Here is a 21,065-nt window from a genome sequence, read left to right as displayed (position 1 = left end):
TAGTTTGGTGTTTTTAAAAAAAATTATATGTAAAAAGTTTTTTGTATTTCCTAAATCTTAAACTTAAGACAAATAAAATAATAAATATCTTAACCTATCTCGTATTTGTGAATATTACACATGTTTAATAGATAAAAGAGCCACTATTTTATATTTGGATTAAGCTCTTTTAAATAAAGGAAATTAGTAAAATAATGAAGTTAAAAATCTAATTAATCTTAAATAAGAATAATGAAATTTGTATATAATAAAAAATACAAATTCAATAATAATTAAACAATTATTTATTCACTCTATTGATTTTTACCTACGGTAATAAAATCATTAACCTAATGGTGTCGATCTAAACTGTGACAAAAAAGAAAAATAATAAATATAGGTGTTGGAGATTTGGCCAAAGAATTTAAGTATAAAGTAAAGATGTGTGTTGGGATATTCAGAGATGTAACGGGAGGTACACGTGTTTTATGGGAACGATCTCACAAGATCACTTCAAATTAGACTCGGACACGATTGCTGAGGCCATTAAGCTATTGGTTAAATACGACCCATCTATAAAGGTCAAATCTATAATTGCGGAGATTTAGGCAAGATTTAACTACACTATTAGTTACCAAAAGGCTTGGCTGGCAAAAAAGATGTCTGGTTCACAAGTCCAAATAGAAACACAACCCCTGTATAACAGGAGTCAAGAGGTGGACAGTGTTAGGATACTTCATCTGGTATTCTGAGTTTCAATCCATGCATAAGAGCTTTCAAATATTGCAAGCTGCTGGTTCAGGTTGACGGGACCCACCGATACGAAAAATATAAAGGTTGCTTTTTGGTTGCAATTGCACAAGATGAGAATCAAAATATTATACCGATTGCTTTTGCCATTGTAGAGGGTGAGACTGCTGATACGTGGCCCTTTTTTCACAGTAATTTACGAACACATGTTGTAAGAAAAGAGGGTGTAGGGATCATCTCCGATCGTCACAAGTCAATCCGGGCCGCAGTAAATCCTAGCGGATGTGATTGGAAACCTTCGAGAGCATGGTAGATGTTTTATATTCGGCACATTGGCAGCAACTTCTTGAGGAAATTCAAGGTTTCGTACTTGCAAAAGCTTGTGGTCAACTGATGCCAGAGCATCTTAGCCTAGTTTTACTAGTCTTTTTCCTTTGTTTTTAATAGGGTTTATACACTTTCTTGAGTTACAAGTAAGTCATTTGGGTAGAAATTCATGTGTATTTGGATTCAATCAACCATGAGTAAATTGATGCATTTTCATGAGGTTTTGTGCTATAATTGCTTATATGTCAAGGATGAGAAGAAGTCTCATGATTTTAGCATAGCTTTGATGCATTTGTTGATTGATGACAGGTGACCAAAAGACTTGGAGGAAGGTTGAAGAAAGGGGATGGCAGCAATTGAAATGAAGGCAGCAAAGCCACCCTGGGAAGAGCTCACGTTTGTGCCACATCTGCCTCAAACGTGAGGTCAAACGTTGGCTTAAGAAGAACCCTGGAGCAGCCAACGTTTGCCTCAAACTTGAGGTCAAACGTTGGCACAATAACACACCCAAGAGGACTAACGTTTGCGCCAACGTTTGTCTCAAGCGTGAGGTCAAATGTTGGCTGCAAAATTGCCTTGGAGGGAGCACGTTTGAGCTCACGTTGACTCAAACGTGAATGCTCCAAAGTTCAAATTGCAAACGGATTTCTTCTCAAGTCCAAGAGCAATCAACTGAGGCTGTCTTCAATCCAATTCCATCAAGGCCAAGGCCCAAATTCAAGCTTAATGATCAATAGAAGGAAGTGTATAAATAGAAGTTAGTTTGATTTAGATAGGACCGTTTTTACCTCTTTTAGAATTTTCACTTGTAATTTTGAGAGTTTTGGATCTTGGAGAATTGGGAGGAGAACCTCTGGATTTTCTGTTTTCTTTTCTAAAAAGCTTACTTGAGTCTTAAGTGTGAAGAATTGAGAAAATTCTGTCTCACTCTCCTCTTAAGATCTCTTTGTTCACTTTACTGCACAATTCAAGAATTTGTGTTCTTCTTTATTGATCTGTGTCTTCAATCTTCTTTAAATTGTTTTCTGAATTGGATCAAGGAAGGTAGTGAGATCTAGACTTAGCTTTCTAGTCTCTTGACCCCTGAGATCTGGAATTTCCTTTCTGTTCATCTGCCAAGGCTTCTTCAAGCCAATTTACATTTTCTGTTTGAGATCTACTTCAATTCAATCCATCTTTTACTCTTCTGCTTATTGCAAGTTACTTTTCATTGTTTAATTTGTGCACTCCCAGTCCCCAAATTCTTTTATTATTCAAGCCATTTACATTTCTTGCATTTTAAGTTTTAGTTATTTACATTTCTTGCAATTTAAGTTTCTGCAATTTACATTACTTGCACTTTAAGATTCAGCTCTTTTAATTTTTTTGCACTTTAAATTCTTGTCAATTATCGCTCTCCCTTTAAATTTCATGCAATTTAACTTCTGTTGGATACAAATCACTCAAATCAACTCTTGTTCGCTTGACTAAATCAACCACTAAACTAAAATTGCTCAATCCTTCAATCCCTGTGGGATCGACCTCACTCATGTGAGTTATTATTACTTAATGCGACCCGGTACACTTGCTGGTGAGTTTTTTATTGGATCGTTTTCCACCCATCAAGTTTTTGGCGCCGTTGCCGGGGATTGATTAGGTTGACAATGATTAAGTGAGGTGGTAATCTAGATCAAGCATTTTTTTTTCTTTATTTTTGACTAACACATTAACAGTTTGAATTTTTGCCTAAGCTAACCAAAATTTCGCTCTAGCAATGGATTGAAGTGTTACTGATTTTTTGTGTGTTTCTTGTGTTTTGTTTGTATGTCAGGTATAAGGAGAGCTATACCTACCTTTTATTTTTGGATTGGTGGCTAGGCTGGTCCTGCAGCTATTGTCATTGGGAATGGCCTCACATTATCATCCCCTGTTGTTGTTCTGCAGGTAAATAACCTCACTACTATATGCTTTTTTTTTCCTTTCTCTTTTTCTTTTTCCTTAAAAAAACAAAACTTTTGAAAGTTTTGAATCTCTGAAATTTTGGTATAATTTCACAAAAAAGTAGCCAATTTTTGTGACAACCAAATATCTATTTATTTTATCTTATACCTTTCCTTGGGAGGTAGACTTAATTTTAAAATGTTATTTTGGCGAAGTAATTGCAATTTTCTTCTTGTAGCTCCCATTTGCTGATTAAGTGTACTAATAGCAAGTAATATTGTAATTTTCGCTTTTGCTTATAGGCTTAGTGTTTGGTGGGGTTTGAAAATTGATAAAGAAAAGAAAGAGATTTTTACACTTCAAAGTTTAGTTAGTGTCATTTTTTGTGGAAGTTGATATAAAGCATAGATGAATGGATTTTGGGCTTGTCAATTGAAAATCAAGATGTCAAAAGGACGTGGAAAGAACATAGTTAATCACAACCAAACATAAAAAAAATCTTATAACAGAACTATAACTAATTTACTTAATAAACAGAATAAGATCATCTAATTAACAAACTATAATAGAACTATATATAATAGACATAATGTTATTTAATACTAATGCTAACAACATCCTAAATATCATGCACTATAATTATAGAGTAATAGACTCTGCATTGAAATTTTCATTCTTGTCAACATTATATATAATATTTCTTTGTTTCTTGGACCTGTTCTATAATAATTATATATTTATATGTGACCGATTTTTTTTTGTGAGCCCAACACATGCGTAAACCTGAACACACGCAACATAGCATATAGAATGAGACATAAATGAACATTTTTTTACACTATGAAATCGGCAATGACAATAACATTAATGATATAAAGGGGTTAATGGTGGATAATCCCGGGTACGCCGTCTGCGAAAATCAGGGTCATAGTCGCAGTAGATGTCCTCAATATGCAGGATCAAGTGGGGTTGGTAGCAGTGGTGGCTCGTAGGGTTTTGTTTCCAGTGGTGGGTTTCAAATCATAGTTGTAGGAAGATTTGGAGCACCCTTCAATACCGAATTAATGTACTTGACAAGGTTCGTTGTACTCTTCCACTATCCATACAAAAGCTTGTGAAGATCAACAGCAAGAACAAGTAGCAGAATAACAACCAAAATACATACAGAAAACCACAAAACAATTACCCCAACTCTAACCATCATCCATCCAATAATCAAACCACCAACCAAAACACTTACCATCAACCTTCAACATCCCACAACCAACCAATCTCACAAGACTCTCAGAGGATCACCAATTTGAAACTCTTAATGGAGAAAATGATGAAGTACCAAGAGATGACAACAAAGAACCAGGAAGCTTCCATGAAGAATATGGAGAGGCAGATTGGACAGCTTTCCAAGCAGATTGCTACTGAGAGACCATCAAGCTCATTAGCAAGCGACACCATTCCTAATCCAAAAGAGGAATGCAAAGCTATACAGCTAAGGAGTGGAAAGACATTGGTGGACAACAAGGAAAGCAACAAAGAGCCAACAGAGAAAGAGGAAGCCAGCAACAAGTTGGCTTGAGAAGGAGACTATATTACTCACTGAAGAATGTAGAGCATTAATCCTGGAAGTTTCTTTCTGCCTTGTACCATTGGAGGATTGATCATCAACAAGGCAATGTGTGATTTAGGGGCAAGTATCAACCTAATGCCCTCTTCTTTGGTGAAAAAGCTTTGTATAGAGGAAGTAAAGCTAATACAAATGTCTCTGAAACTAGTGGATAAGTCAGTAATATGTCCCAGGGGCGTGATTGAAAACCTTCTAGTTAAGGTGGATAAATTCATATTCTCTGCAGACTTTGTGGTCTTAGACTCAGATGAGGATGAAAGTGATTCCATTATACTTGGAAGACCATTCTTGGCCACAGCTAGGGCCATTATAGATATGGAGCAAGAAGAGCTAACTCTCAGAATGCATGATGAAAGCATCACCTTGAATGTCTTTCCAGAGACACAGCTCAGAGATGAAAAGAAAAACTGCATAGAAATTGACAAAGAGGACTTGCAGTGGAAGGAAGGAACTAGCAAGAAAATCACTGATTACCTTCCAAAGCAAGAAACAGACAACACAGCAAGAAGAAAAGAGAATGGGACGATGCTGAGTGATGAAGGAACTCAAGAAGAAATTGAAGTGTTGACCACTGAGAAGGAAAATCACAAAACGAAGTCCACTGTCTAAGTAGAAGAAGGATCAACAAAAAGAAGAAAGAAAAACAAGAAAAAGACTCAGAAGGGGTGGAAAAACAAGAAGATTCCAATTGATCGGTTTTCCAAGGGTGATGAAGTACAGTTGATCTATCAACAGTTAGGAACAAGCCAACAAGCCAATGACTACTACACAGTTTGCAAAATACTCTCACTTGAGAATACTGAAATTGAGCATCAAGGAACAAGAAGGAAGCTCACAGTGAGGGGGGACAAACTGAGATACTATAGTCGCCAACCACCCTAATGGGGCTAATGTAAAGCTAGTGACAATAAACGAGCGCTACATGGGAGGCAGCCCATGATTTAGTTTTCTTGCCTTTAATGTTTCAATATGAATAATAATTGTTGCACTAACTTGAATTCAATTCTTTCTAGACCCAATTGGCAACTGTTCATGGCATTGGAGGGCATATGATCGAGTTCTAAGTTTGGTGTGCCGACAAGCACACTATGACATATGTTCCTTGGGCTGTGTAAATCAATCATTCAGCCTAGTGTAGTACATATTGCAAGAACAAGCCATGAAAGGCAGGAATCTTTTGAGTTTTGAATCTCATGAAAGTACAACAATATATATATTTAAAAAAAAAAACTCTTATGAAGATTTAACCGAAAGTGACATTGAAATTTTAAAAGGTTATAGTTGGACTATACAACCAAACATTAAGTTTGGTGTCCTCCAAAAATATACAAAAGGAAGTCACGGTTAAATAAGCATAAGGAATGATAGTCAATCTATAGTCTAAATATGAAAGGTTCTCTTGTTGCATTTTGATAATGTTTGTTTTGTTGTGATTGTTAGGTAGTCAGAGAACTATTCAATAAAGGGGACAAGACAAAGAAAGGCAAGTTAGCATAAGGACAAAAGTGGATCACATGGCTTGAAGGGAGAATCTGTACAACTCTGGAAAAATACTTTGATGATCGAAGAGATGCACTTCATGAAGAGGCAAAATTTTGTCCTCATTCAACTTTGTATGCACACCATTGATTTATAAATTGTCCCTATGAATCCTAACCATCCATCTTTCATAAAAGTGACTATAAAAAGCCTCACTTGAGCCATGCACATGAACGAAGAAGTCACGCACATCTTGCATAATCAAGCCTTGTATTCTTCACTACTAAGGCTTAGAAACCGTACCTTGAGCAACAAAACACCTTTGTTCATATACACTTTAAACACTTTTCTTCCAAGAGTGCATCACATTATCCAAATCTTCCCCATCAACCCTTAACTTCAGTGCTACCAACCACTCAAGGGAGCATGGCTTCTTCTTCAACGGCCAAACGAAGAAGAGAAAAGGAACCCATGGTTGAAGAAAGTGAACCCTGAGTATGATCGATTGAAGTTCAAATTATGGTACCATCAACTTCAACAGGAATGGATGAACGATAAAAAGATATATCCAGAAGTTCCAATTCTATTACAAGATGAAGGATGCCAGGAAATGAAAGCCAACATTAAAAAGAGGAGATGGGAAGAGCTCACCTCACCAATCACTAAGATCAATGCCAACATCATAAGGGAATTCTATGCTAATACCCCAAGGCTTGATATGAATATAGCTCCAACCTACAAGAGCTATGTAAGGGGAACGGAAGTTGATTTCAGTTCAAAGGCTATCATGAAAGTCTTAGGCCTACGAACAGTCCATTTTGATGAGCCAGGGTACCACCAAAGAATAAGTGAAGACCCAAACTATGATGAAATTGCTAGTGAAATCTATGTGGTGAACACGGATTGGGTAGGAGATGCCAACAATAAGTACAAATACTTGAGAAGAGGAAATCTCACCCCTGAAGCAAAAGGGTGGTATGAGCTAGTAAAAAGATCGATCTTAAGCACAGTGAACACTTCAGAGGTCAACAAAAAAAGAGCTGTCATGTTATATTGTATAATAGTGGGAGGAGAAGTGAAGGTTCACGAGATCATTGCAAGTGATATTCAAAGGATTGCAGAGAAGAATTCGGCTGGAGCTTGGCTATACTACCCAAGCACCATCATGCGGCTGTGCATGAAGGCCGAAGTGCCAATGGAGGATGCAAACCCAATATGGTTGAATCCAGGCCTACCTGTAACCTTCAAGAGTATGATGATTGTCACAGAAGCACAACAAAGTCGAAGGCCACAAAAAGGGAGAAGAAGAGAAGAACCACAAGGAGAACAGGAGGAACAGCAACAATTCCAACCATAGAACAACATGGACATGGTTCAGATGCAAGAGACAATTGAGAGGTTGTCACAACAATACACGGAGATTCAAGAGAAGCAGGAAGAATTCCATTCAAGAGAACATGAGAGCTTTCAAAGAATTCACAACCCTTCAGGATGCAAGGTATGGAGTTCAAGCTGACTATAACATAAATGACCAAATAAAGTTGGGCTACATTGCGGATCATCTACACAATATGGAGCCAGCATTTCCAACTTTAAAACCGAAAGTAAAAACTAAAAATTGATAAGATTTAAAAGATCTCCTCTATCTTACCAATATGTATTAGTGTCAATATACTTGGCCCTATAAGGCTTTGGCCCTACTTTATAGGGCCAAAAGAACAAAAGGCCCTATGCTCAATAGGGCCAAATTTTTAGAAAACCTTGCAAGCCCAAAAGTCCTCATGGGCCAAACATCATAGGGCTAGCTCATGGATAATCCTCTTTTTTTTTGTTGCTTTTTCAATCTCTATTTCAATAATCTCGATCATATTTAAACAATCAAAACTCCATTGACCTGGTCCACAAAATAAACTCTATTTACAAAGTCAAAAAATAAAACAATATTCCAAATCAAATTTTCTAAACATTCAAACTTTTACTAAACTGGTTTATTCTTCAAAAACTAAAACGATATTTCAAATCAAATTTTCCAAACAATCAAATTTTTACTAAATCGGTTTATTCAAGTTTCCTATTATATTGACAAAGATGGCTTAAAATATCGGGTACAAGATACTACCCTAAATTGAACTATATCACCCAAATGATGAAACATACTTAACTAAATCAAGACTTCGATAGCCTTACTGTTGATCAAACCCTTACAGATGTTCTCTCTGCCTCCCATTTTTTACATCAGTCTAAAAAATATTTGGTCCTACAGAAGCAGTCAAGTGAAAGCACTAACTAGAACAACTACAACAACAAAGAACCAAAGATAACACCACCGTCTTCTTCCAACAAAACTATCTACGCCCGAGCCTTTCTTGTGTGAATTGACAGAGTTTTTCTTCGATCTGCCACTGTCTATTTTTTACTGGGATCAACAATACAGTCCTCTTTGATATCGCCGATAGCACTGCACTTTTCACATTGTAAGTTTTGTGATCCATCTTTAGGTACCGCGGAAAATAGCAGTCCATTATCGTCAAGTACATAAATATTTATGACATGTGTCTCGTCCGAATTATCTTTTGCAAGGTTGTACTGAACTTCTGTGGAAACCTGAAGAATACGATTATCAAGTTGATCCTCTCCAGAAAAGGGAAGATGGTCCCTGTTGACATAGGGTATTATTATTCCTTGTTGATTTCGATCGTACACAGTCACTTTCCCGTAGAGAGATTTATCCAAGTATTCCGACATGTTTTAAGAAAATAGAGGAAGGAGAAAGTGTAGAAGGTTATATAGACTTAAGAGAGCAGAGGGAGGAAGAAGGGAAAAGTTGGTGAGTTATATCATAAAGAGTGCGAGAGTAGAAGGGAGGAAGAAGAGGGAGGAAGTTGGTGAGTTATGTCATAAAGAGTGTGTGAGTAGTAGGAGAAAGATGAAAGGGGAAACTGGAAAATTAATATGATTTAAAAGATCTCCTATATCTTACCAATATGTATTAGTGTCAATATGATTGGCCCTATAGGGCTTTGGCCCTTCTTTATAGGGCCAAAAGAACAAAAGGCCCTATAATCAATAGGGCGAAATGTTCAAAAAACCTTGCAAGGCCAAAAGCCCTCATGGGCCAAACATCATAGGGCTAGTCCATGGATAATCTTTTTTTTTTTTTGCTTTTTCAATCTCTATTTCAACAATCTCTATCATATTTAAACAATCAAAACTCCATTGATCAGGTCCACAAAATAAACTCTATTTACAAAGTCAACAAACAAAACAAAATTCCAAATCAAATTTTCTAAACATTCAAACTTTTACTAAACTGGTTTCTTTTTTAAAAACTAAAACAATATTTCAAATCAAATTTTTCAAACAATCAAATTTTTACTCAACTGGTTTATTCTAATTTCGCATTGTATTGACAAAGATCGCTTAAAATATCGGGTACAAGATGCTACCCTAAATTGAACTATATCACCCAAACGATGAAACATACTTAACTAAATCAAGACTTCGATACCCTTACTGTTGTTCTCTCTGGCATCCCATTTTCCATATCAGTGTAAAAAAATATTTGGTCCCACAAAAGCAGTCAAGTGAGAGCACTAACTAGAACAACTACTACAACAAAGAACCAAAGATAACACCACCGTCTTTTTAAAACAAAGCTATCTACACCCGTGTAATTTCTTGTGTGCATTGACAGAGCTTTTCTTTGATCTACCAGTTGCTATTGTCCATTTTTTACTGGGATCAACAACACAGTCCTCTTTGACATGGCCGGTAGCACCGCACTTTTTACATTGTAAGTTTTGTGATCCATTTTTAGGTACCGCGGGAAATGGCAGTCCATTATCGTCAAGTACATAAATATTTATGGCACGTGTTCCGCCCGAATTATCTTTGTTAAGGTTGTACAGAACTTCTGTGGAAACCTCATGAATAATATTATATAGTTGATTCTCTTAGGAAAAGGGAAGATGGTTCCTATTGTCCTAGGGTATTATTACCTCTTGTTGATTCTGATTGTACACAGTCACTCTCCCGTAGAGAGGTTTATCCAAGTATTCCGACATGTTTTAAAAAAAATAGAGTAAGGTGAAAATATAGAAAGGTATATAGACTTAAGAGAGCAAAGAGAGGAAGAAGAAAGGGGAAGTTGGTGAGTGTGTAAGATATAACTCACCAACTTTCCCCTTCTTCTTCCTCCCTCTGCTCTCTTAAGTCTATATACCCATCTACACTTTCTTCTTCCTCTATTTTCATAAAACATGTCAGAATGCTTGGATAAACTTCTCTACGGGAGAGTGACTGTGTACGATCGGAATCAACAAGGGGTGATAATACCCTATGACAACAGGGACCATTTTTCCCTTTCCGAAGAGGTTCAACTTGATAATCGTATTCTTGAGGTTTCCACAGAAGTTTAGTACAACCTTGCCAAAGATAATATAGGCAGGACAGGTGCCATAAATATTTATGTACTTGACGATAATGGACTGTCATTTTTTACAGTACCTAAAGATGGATCACAAAACTTACAATGTGAAAAGTGCGGTGCTACCGGCCATGTCAAAGAGGATTGTGATGTTGATCCCAGTCAAAAATGGACATTGGCAACTGGCAGATCAAAGAAAAGCTATGTCAATGCACACAAGAAAAGAAACGGGTGTAGATAGCTTTGTAGGAAGAAGAGGGTGGTGTTATCTTCGGTTCTTTGTTGTAATAGTTGTTCTAGTTAGTGCTTTCACTCGACTGCTTCTGTAGGACGAAATATTTTTTAGACTGATGTGAAAAATCGGACGCAGAGAGAACAACAATAAGGGTTTGGTCAACAGTAAGACTATCGAAGTCTTGATTTAGTTAAGTACGTTTCATCGTTTGGGTGATATAGTTCAGTTTAGGGTTGCATCTTGTACCAGATATTTTAAGCCATCTTTGTCAATATAATAGAAATTTAGAATAAACCGGTTTAGTAAAAATTTGATTGTTTGGAAAATTTTATTTGGAATATCGTTTTAGTTTTTGAAGAATAAACCAGTTTAATAAAAGTTTGAATGTTTGGAAATTTTGATTTGGAATTTTGTTTTATTTTTTGCCTTTGTAAATAGAGTTTATTTTGTGGACCTGATCAATGGAGTTTTGATTGCTTAAATATAATAGAGATTGTTGAAATAGAGATTGAAAAAGCAACAAAAAAAAGGATTATCCATGGGCTAGCCTATGATGTTTGGCCCATGAGGGCTTTTGGCCCTGCAAGATTTTTTGAAAATTTGGCCCTATTGAGTATAGGGCATTTTGTTCTTTTGGCCATATAAAGAAGGGCCAAAGCCCTATAGGGCCAAGCATATTGACACTAATACATATTGGTAAGATAGAGGAGATCTTTTAAATCATATCAATTTCCCGGTTTCCCCTTTCATCTTTCTCCTTCTACTCTCACACTTTTTATGATATAACTCACCAACTTCCCCCTTTTTCTTCCTCCCTTCTACTCTCGCACTCTTTATGATATAACTCACCAACTTTCCCCTTCTTCTTCCTCCCTCTGCTATCTTAAGTCTAAATAACCTGCTACACTTTCTCCTTCTTCTATTTTCTTAAAATATGTCGGAATACTTGGATAAATCTCTCTACAGGAGAGTGACTGTGTACGATCGGAATCAACAAGGGGTAATAATACCCTATGACAACAGGAACCATCTTCCCTTTTCTGGAGAGGATCAACTTGATAATCGTATTCTTCAGGTTTCCAAAGAAGTTCAGTACAACCTTGCAAAAGATAATTCGGACGAGACACGTGCCATAAATATTTATGTACTTAACGATAATGGACTGCCATTTTTCGCGGTACCTAAAGATGGATCACAAAACTTACAATGTGAAAAGTGCAGTGCTACCAGCAATGTCAAAGAGGACTGTATTGTTGATCCCAGTCAAAAATGGACAGTGGCAACTGGCAGATCGAAGAAAAGCTCTGTCAATTCACACAAGAAAGGACTCGGACGTAGATAGTTTTGTTGGAAGAAGACGGTGGTGTTATCTTTGGTTCTTTGTTGTTGTAGTTGTTCTTGTTAGTGCTTTCACTTGACTGCTTCTGTAGGACCAAATATTTTTTAAACTGATGTAAAAAATGGGAGGCAGAGAGAACAACTGCAAGGGTTTGATCAACAGTAAGGCTATCGAAGTCTTGATTTAGTTAAGTATGTTTCATCGTTTGGGTGATATAGTTCAGTTTAGGGTAGCATCTTGTACCCGATATTTTAAGCCATCTTTGCCAATATAATAGGAAACTTGAATAAACAGATTTAGTAAAAATTTGATTGTTTGAAAAATTTGATTTGAAATATCGTTTTAGTTTTTGAAGAATAAACCAGTTTAGTAAAAGTTTGAATATTTAGAAAATTTGATTTAGAATATTGTTTTATTTTTTGACTTTGTAAATAGAGTTTATTTTGTGGACCAGGTCAATGGAGTTTTGATTGTTTAAATATGATCGAGATTGTTAAAATAGAGATTGAGAAAGCAACAAAAAAAAGAGGATTATCCATGAGCTAGCCCTATGATGTTTGGCCCATGAAGACTTTTGGGCTTGCAAGGTTTTCTAAAAATTTGGCCTTATTGAGCATAGGGCCTTTTATTCTTTTGGCCTTATAAAGTAGGGCCAAAGCCCTATAGAGCCAAGTATATTGACACTAATACATATTGATAAGATAGAGGAGATCTTTTAAATCATATCAATTTTTCGTTTTTACTTTCGGTTTTAAAGTTGGAAATGCTGGCTCCATATTGTGTACATGATCCGCAATGTAGCCCAACTTTATTTGGCCATTTATGTTATAGTCAGCTTGAACTCCATACCTTGCATCCTAAAGGGTTGTGAATTCTTTGAAAGCTCTCATGTTCTCTTGAATGGAATTCTTCCTGCTTCTCTTGAATCTCCGTGTATTGTTGTGACAACCTCTCAATTGTCTTTTGCATCTAAACCATGTCCATGTTGTTCTATGGTTGGAATTATTGCTGTTCCTCCTGTTCTCCTTGTGGTTCTTCTCTTCTTCTCCCTTTTTGTGGCCTTCGACTTTGTTGTGCTTTTGTGACAACCATCATCCTCTCGAAGGTTACAGGTAGGCCTGGATTCAACCATATTGGGTTTGCATCCTCCACTGGCACTTCGGCCTTCATGCACACCCGCATGATGGTGCTTGGGTAGTATAGCCAAGCTCCAGCCGAATTCTTCTCTGCAATCCTTTGAATATCACTTGTAATGATCTCGTGAACCTTCACTTCTCCTCCCACTATTATACAATATAACATGACAGCTCTTTTTTTGTTGACCTCTGAAGTGTTCACTGTGCCTAAGATCGATCTTTTTACTAGCTCATACCACCCTTTTGCTTCAGGGGTGAGATTTCCTCTTCTCAAGTATTTGTACTTATTGTTGGCATCTCCTACCCAATCCGTGTTCACCACATAGATTTCACTAGTAATTTTATCATAGTTTGGGTCTTCACTTATTCTTTGGTGGTACCCTGGCTCATCAAAATGGACTGTTCGTAGGCCTAAGACTTTCATGATAGCCTTTGAACTGAAATCAACTTCCGTTCCCCTTACATAGCTCTTGTAGGTTGGAGCTATATTCATATCAAGCCTTGGGGTATTAGCATAGAATTCCCTTAAGATGTTGGCATTGATCTTAGTGATTGGTGAGGTGAGCTCTTCCCATCTCCTATTTTTAATGTTGGCTTTCATTTCCTGGCATCCTTCATCTTGTAATAGAATTGGAACTTCTGGATATATCTTTTTATCGTTCATCCATTCCTGTTAAAGTTGATGGTACCATGATTTGAACTTCCATCGATCATACTCAGAGTTCACTTTCTTCAACCATGGGTTCCTTTCCTCTTCTTCGTTTGGCCGTTGAAGAAGCCATGCTCCCTTGAGTGGTTGGTAGCACTGAGGTTAAGAGTTGATGGGGAAGATTTGGATAATGTGATGCACTCTTGGAAGAAAAGTGTTTAAAGTGTATATGAACAAAGGTGTTTTGTTGCTCAAGGTACAGTTTCTAAGCCTTAGTAGTGAAGAATACAAGGCTTGATTATGCAAGATGTGTGTGACTTCTTCGTTCATGTGCATGGCTCAAGTGAGGCTTTTTATAGTCACTTTTATGAAAGATGGATGGTTAGGATTCATAGGGACAATTTATAAATCAATGGTGTGCATGCAAAGTTGAATGAGAACAAACTTTTGCCTTTTCATGAAGTGCATCTCTTCGGTCATCAAAGTATTTTTCCAGATTCTCCCTTCAAGCCATGTGATCCACTTTTTTCCTTATGCTAACTTGCCTTCCTTTGTCTTGTCCCCTCCATAGAATAGTTCTCCGACTACTTAACAATCACAACAAAACAAACATTATCAAAATGCAACAAGAGAACCTTTCATATTTAGACTATAGATTGACTATCATTCCTTATGCTTATATTTAGACTATAGATTGACTATCATTCCTTATGCTTATTTAACCGTGACTTTCTTTTGTACATTTTTGGAGGACACCAAACTTAATGTTTGGTTGTATAGTCCAAAATGATGCTTCCTCCAATTATAACCTTTTAAAATTTCAATATCACTTTCGGTTAAATCTTCATAACCATTTTTTTTTAAATATATATATTGTTGTACTTTCATGAGATTCAAAACTCAAAAGATTCTCGACTTTTATGGCTTGTTCTTGCAATATGTACTACACTAGGCTGAATAATTGATTTACACAGCCCAAGAAACATATGTCATAGTGTGCTTGTGGGCAGACCAAACTTAGAACTCGATCATATGCCGTCCAATGCCATGAACAGTTGCCAATTTTGTCTAGAAAGAATTGAATTCAAGTTAATGCAACAATTATTATTCATATTGAAACATTAAAGACAAGAAAACTAAATCATGGGCGGCCTCCCATGGAGCGCTCGTTTATTGTCACTAGCTTGGCATTGGCCCCATTAAAGTGGTTGACGACTATAGTATCTCAGCTTGTCCCCCCTCACTGTGAGCTTCCTTTTTGTTCCTTGATGCTCAATTCCAGCATGTTCAAGTGAGAGTATTTTGCAAACTGTGTAGTGGTTATTGGCTTGTTGGCTTGTTCCTAACTGTTGATAAATCAACTGTACTTCATCACCCTTGGAGAAACTTCAGTTGGAATCTTCTTGTTTTTCTACCCCTTCTGAGTCTTTTTCTTGTTTTTCTTTCAACACTTCAATTTCTTCTTGAGTTCCTTCATCACTCAGCATCGTCCCATTCTCTTTTCTTCATGCTGTGTTGTCTATTTCTTGCTTTGGAAAGTAATAAGTGATTTTCTTGCTAGTTCCTTCCTTCCACTGCAAGTCTTCTTTGTCAATTTCTATGCAGTTTTTCTTTTCATCTTTGAGCTGTGTCTCTGGAAAGACATTCAAGGTGATGCTTTCATCATGCATTCTGAGGGTCAGCTCTCCTTGCTCCCTAGCTGTGGCCAAGAAAGGTCTTCCAAGTATAATGGAATCACCTTCATCCTCATCTGAGTCTAAGACCACAAAGTCTGCAGGGAATATGAATTTCTCCACCTTAACTAGAAGCATTTCAATCACACCCCTGTGACATATTACTGACTTATCCACTAGTTACAGAGACATTTGTATTGGCTTCACTTCCTCTATACAAAGCTTTTTCACCAAAGAAGAGGGCATTAGGTTGATACTTGCCCCTAAATCACACATTGCCTTGTTGATGATCAATCCTCCAATGGTACGAGGCAGAAAGAAACTTCCAGGATCATCAAGTTTAGGGGGAGTCTTTTCTGGATTAATGCTCTACATTCTTCAGTGAGTAATATAGTCTCCGTCTCAGGCCAACTTCTCTTTTTGTTAATAAGCTCTTTCAAGAATTTATGAAATTGTTGATCCTTTGCTTCTTTGTTGAACCTTTGTGGATAAGGCAACGGAGGTGTGAAGTTCACTCTCTGCTTGTGATCCTTAGTTGATTCTTTTTTTTTTGGGCCTGCTTGCCTGTTGTCACATCCTTGTTGCTGGTTTCCTCTTTTTCTGTTGGCTCTTTGTTGCTTTTCTTGTTGTCCACCAATGTCTTTCCACTCCTTAGCTGTATAGCTTTGCATTCCTCTTTTGGATTAGGAATGGTGTCGCTTGCTAATGAGCTTGATGGTCTCTCAGTAGCAATCTGCTTGGAAAGCTGTCTGCCTCTCCATATTCTTCATGGAAGCTTCCTGGTTCTTTGTTGTCATCTCTTGGTATTTCATCATTTTCTCCATTAAGAGTTTCAAATTGGTGATCCTCTGAGAGTCTTGTGTGATTGGTTGGTTGTGGGATGTTGAAGGTTGATGGTAAGTGTTTTGGTTGGTGGTTTGATTATTGGATGGATGATGGTTAGAGTTGGAGTAATTGTTTTGTGATTTTCTGTATGTATTTTGGTTGTTATTCTGCTGGTTGTTGTTGTTTGTATTTTTCCAACTATTTTGGGTTGAGTTCCTTTGCCACAGCTATTGAGTCTGAGTGTGATTGTCTCCCCATTTGAGATTGGGGTGGTTCTTCCAGGATGGGTTATACGTGTCACCATAAACCTCATTATGTCCAGAGCATTGATTGTGTATGTAATTCACTTGTTCTTGCTGTTGATCTTCACAAGCTTCTTGTATGGACAGTGGAGGAGTAAGTACATTAATTCGGTATTGAAGGGTGCTCCAAATCTTCCTACAACTATGATTTGAAACCCACCACTGGAAACAAAACCCTACGAGCCACCACTGCCACCAACCCCACTTGATCCTGCATATTTAGGACATCTACTGCGACTATGACCCTGATTTTCGCAGATGGCATACCCGGGATTATCCACCATTAATCCCTTTATATCATTAATGTTATTGTCATTGCCGACTTTATAGTGCAAAAAAATGTTCATTTATGTCTCATTCTATATGCTATGTTGCGTGTGTTTAGGTTTACGCATGTGTTGGGTTCACCAAAAAAACAATCGGTCACATATAAATATATAATTATTATAGAACAGGTTCAAGAAACAAAGAAATATTATACATAATGTTGACAAGAATGAAAATTTCAATGCAAAGTCTATTACTCTATTATAATAGTGCATGATATTTAGGATGTTGTTAGCATTAGTATTAAATAACATTATGTCTATTATATATAGTTCTATTATAGTTTGTTAATGGGATGATTTTATTCTGTTTATTAAGTAAATCAGTTATAGTTCTGTTATAAGATTTTTTTTATGTTTAGTTGTGATTAACTATGTTCTTTCCACGTCCTTTTGACATCTTGATTTTCAATTGAGAAGCCCAAAATCCATTCATCTATGCTTTATATCAACTTCCACAAAAAATGACACAATAACTAAACTTTGAAGTATAAAAATCTCTTTCTTTTCTTTTTCTTTATCAATTTTCAAACCCCACCAAACACTAAGCCTATAAGCAAAAGCGAAAATTACAATATTACTTGCTATTAGTACACTTAATCAGCAAATGGGAGCTACAAGAAGAAAATTGCAATTACTTCGCCAAAATAACATTTTAAAATTAAGTCTACCTCCCAAGGAAAGGTAGAAGATAAAATAAATAGATATTTGATTATAACAAAAATTGACTACTTTTTGTGAAATTATACCAAAATTTCAGAGATTCAAAACCTTCAAAAGTTTTGTTTTTTTAGGGAAAAGAAAAAGAGAAAGGAAAAAAAAAAGCATATAGTAGTGAGGTTATTTACCTGCAGAACAACAACAGGGGATGATAATGCGAGGCCATTCCCAAAATAAAAGATGCAGCTTCAAGAAAGTTAAAAAAGAAATACATGTAATGCTAGCTTTAACATGAAATCAATCAAATGGAATATACATGAAAGTGTTTCTTATAAACATGCAACACAAGGTATGAAAAAACCACACTTAAGTGAGCACTAGCAAGCAAGCCATGGAACCTTGGAAGCAACCTGATAGTTATGTTTTCGGTAAACTAAAACTAGCTAGATACAGAAACTTGATACAGAAAGAAAAATGCACTATGACAAAAATGTATCATAGTAAAATGAATTCTGAACCATGGCATACAAAAAAAGTAATTCTCTAATAATATATTTTTTATTTTAACATAGTATAAAGGAATTAATTACAATCTATTTGTTTTTAAAATCACTTGGATTTGATTAAGTGATTATTTAAGTTCAGCATGTTAATACTCACCGGATGGATGAAAAGATGATCTCTATCTTCAAGTGCTTCTTATTTAAGTAGCTTCCATCTTCTAAATAGTTCCAAATCAATTTGTCTTAATCACCTGCACATAAAACAACCTCTTGTAATATAAAATGTAAATCCATAATGTTGTTCTTCCAAAATCAGTATTCTTGATTCAAAAGAAACCAAGTAAAGAAGAACTGAAAATAGCCAACCTATTGGAAGAACCAAAACTAACTGCATGAGAGATTGATCAGATAGAGAACCAATTATATAAATACAAAAATATCTGCGTGATACACTTTTCAACATCTTCAAAGTCCTTTCATACATAATTAATTAGGCAAAATGACCAAAATCTAACCCTTTATTATCTTTATTGGCAATAATTTAAGAACTTAATTTGAATATACTGTTAGTATAAAATAATTTTACTCGTACATTCCATAAAAAATGTTACGTTAGCAAATATAACTATTTTTTGGATCAATTGTGTGAATAATAATTCAAAACATCAGATATAATTAGATAATTCTGTAAAATATTTTAGACTGAAAATATATCAAAATTATACTTATAATTTATTTTTCTATTTTTTTTAACATTCTTAATTTTATCATTTTTAGTCCCTTCCATCTTGAATTATTTTATTTTACTATCCCTCACCGTACCCTACTACACTATCAAGATTCAAGATATATATTTATAAAATGTATAAAATTCACAAAAAGAAAATAAACATATGAAAAATAGAAAAACTAAATAAATCATCTCATTCTTTAAAAATGTAGATTAAATCCCCTAAAAAAACCCAGTTTTCCTCAATCTTCGAAGATAATCATTTTCAATATTAGTCAAATACTAACCTTGTTCCGAAAGTAGTTTTACATGTAATGCATATTGATTTTCACTAAGACATGATTCAATTGTTGTGGCCAGATCTATAATTTTTTTTTTTTTTCTGATTTCGTGCTCGCCATTGGATTGCGGAATTGGCTCTCGGCCCATACTAAAAAGACAACCTTCGAGATTATGATTCTTTCTCCACAACACTAGAATATCTTTATGAAAGTTATTAACATAGTAACTCGTTTTATGAATGAAACCAAAGCTACATAACATTCTATGATAATATATTTGATCATTCAAGAATTAAAATTAATAGCATTGTCCAACCAAGTAAAGAAGAATTGAAAATAGCCAATCTATTGAAAGAACCAAAACTAACTGCATGAGAGATTGAAAAAGAATTTGAATTATATGATGTATTTTTAGAAAAAGATTTTTGAACCGAAAACATTTTTAAAATGAAAAAAAATTAATCTTCAAAATTTTGTAATTTATAATGAAGAGTTATACGTGATAATTTTCCCATCTTTTAAAGATGACAAAAGATTAGATTTTGGTCATTTAGCCTAATTAATTATGTGTGAACGGATTTTGAAGATTTTGAAAAGTTCAATGAAACAAATCCTTATAGATAATCCAAGGAGTTGATTTTATGGGGAAATATAAATTAGAATCCAAACAAAGTTGCAATTTCAATCCGTGCTTATAATTTGGCTAGATAAACTATAATTGATTTTTGAACTTTGAAACTTTCTCTATTTTGGGAAGGGATGCCCGTTATAGAGATACCTCATGCCACTTGTATAAATAAAAATTAAAGTGCAACATTTCAAGTGCTATGTCATACTAATATTCAAAGCAGGGTTACATACAAAGCAACATTTGTAGATTAAGTAATAATATTATGTCAAGTTGGCAATTATTGCTGTATTCAAGTGCTTTTATGAAAATATAACATTCATTACATGAGAGAATCATAATTAAGGAAGGTCAATGTGTTTCTACATCATCATACAAATTAAAAGAAAACCTAGTAATTAACAATTTAACATAGTTATAACAGAATTATAACTGATTTATCTATAGCATTAGACATAAATAAACATTTTTTGCACTATAAAATCAGCAATGAGAGTAACATTAATGATATAAACAATATCATTGATGCTAACATAATACTTTACAATTGTTTCAAGTTAGTTCCAAAGTAACTATAATTGAATACCACTCAAAATTTAACAAAATCAGAAAACTCCTTTTTTTAAAATCCTCATTAAAAAAATTTTCTTCAAACTATTCTTCCCTAAATTATCTTCAACAATGGATTTTTCGATTTTCCTTCAAAAATTTTTGCTTCATGATGGGATTCGAATTCCGACACTTATTGAAGTGGATGCATAAACTTACTACTCAAACATATAAGTTGATTGTTGTAAGTTAGGGTTTGATTTGTTATTTTTGGGTCAAGAATATTTTTGAGATGCATCTAAGAAAGGATTTTAGTAAAGGCATGAGTAAAAAAAACGGTTAACGGTTATTAACATACGTAAATCCGCGGGATGCAATCTTCAAGATAAAGACCAACAAGAATTACCTCCATCAACGTCCTCACATTTGTAATATCCATATTCAATAAAAAATAAACAAAAAACTAATTCTAGAGTCCGACTTCTTTGTTTTTTTGGTGACATATTTTGAGTGGGTTAACAAGATAGGAAAGAATTAATATCTAATAAAAACTCTAATATATGATTCCAAAAATCAGAAATACTTTAATAAAAAATGACGATGGATATAAACAATTCAACTGGTTTTGTAAAAATATATCTGCATATATTATGAGAACAAATTTGGTAAGATTTTAATTTATTTACTTTTAATTATTTTTAATAAAAATTTAAAAATATATTTTTTT

At 35.1% G+C, this 21,065-nt stretch overlaps 1 protein-coding gene across 5 annotated transcripts in view; it reads right to left on the bottom strand.

Moving 5' to 3' along the window:
* Window positions 10,264–21,065, bottom strand: part of LOC107626087 — a 13,726-nt gene continuing 2,924 nt past the window's right edge. Inside the window, exons 4-6 of one of the 5 annotated variants that reach the window (XR_001617468.2) lie at window positions 18,308–18,401; window positions 17,836–17,893; window positions 10,264–14,448 (exon numbers count right to left, since the gene is read on the bottom strand). Coding sequence is in view for 1 of the 5 variants with exons in the window: in XM_021116444.1 (XP_020972103.1) it covers window positions 13,079–13,876 (798 nt within the window). In the remaining 4 variants the exon portion in view is untranslated. The other 4 variants (XR_002358068.1, XR_002358067.1, XM_021116444.1 and 1 more) reach the window with 4 other exon arrangements.

The sequence above is a fragment of the Arachis ipaensis genome, chromosome B02 (genome assembly GCF_000816755.2).
Source record: "Arachis ipaensis cultivar K30076 chromosome B02, Araip1.1, whole genome shotgun sequence".
Taxonomy (NCBI): Eukaryota; Viridiplantae; Streptophyta; class Magnoliopsida; order Fabales; family Fabaceae; genus Arachis; species Arachis ipaensis.
This window is presented reverse-complemented; position numbering and strand designations above follow the sequence as displayed.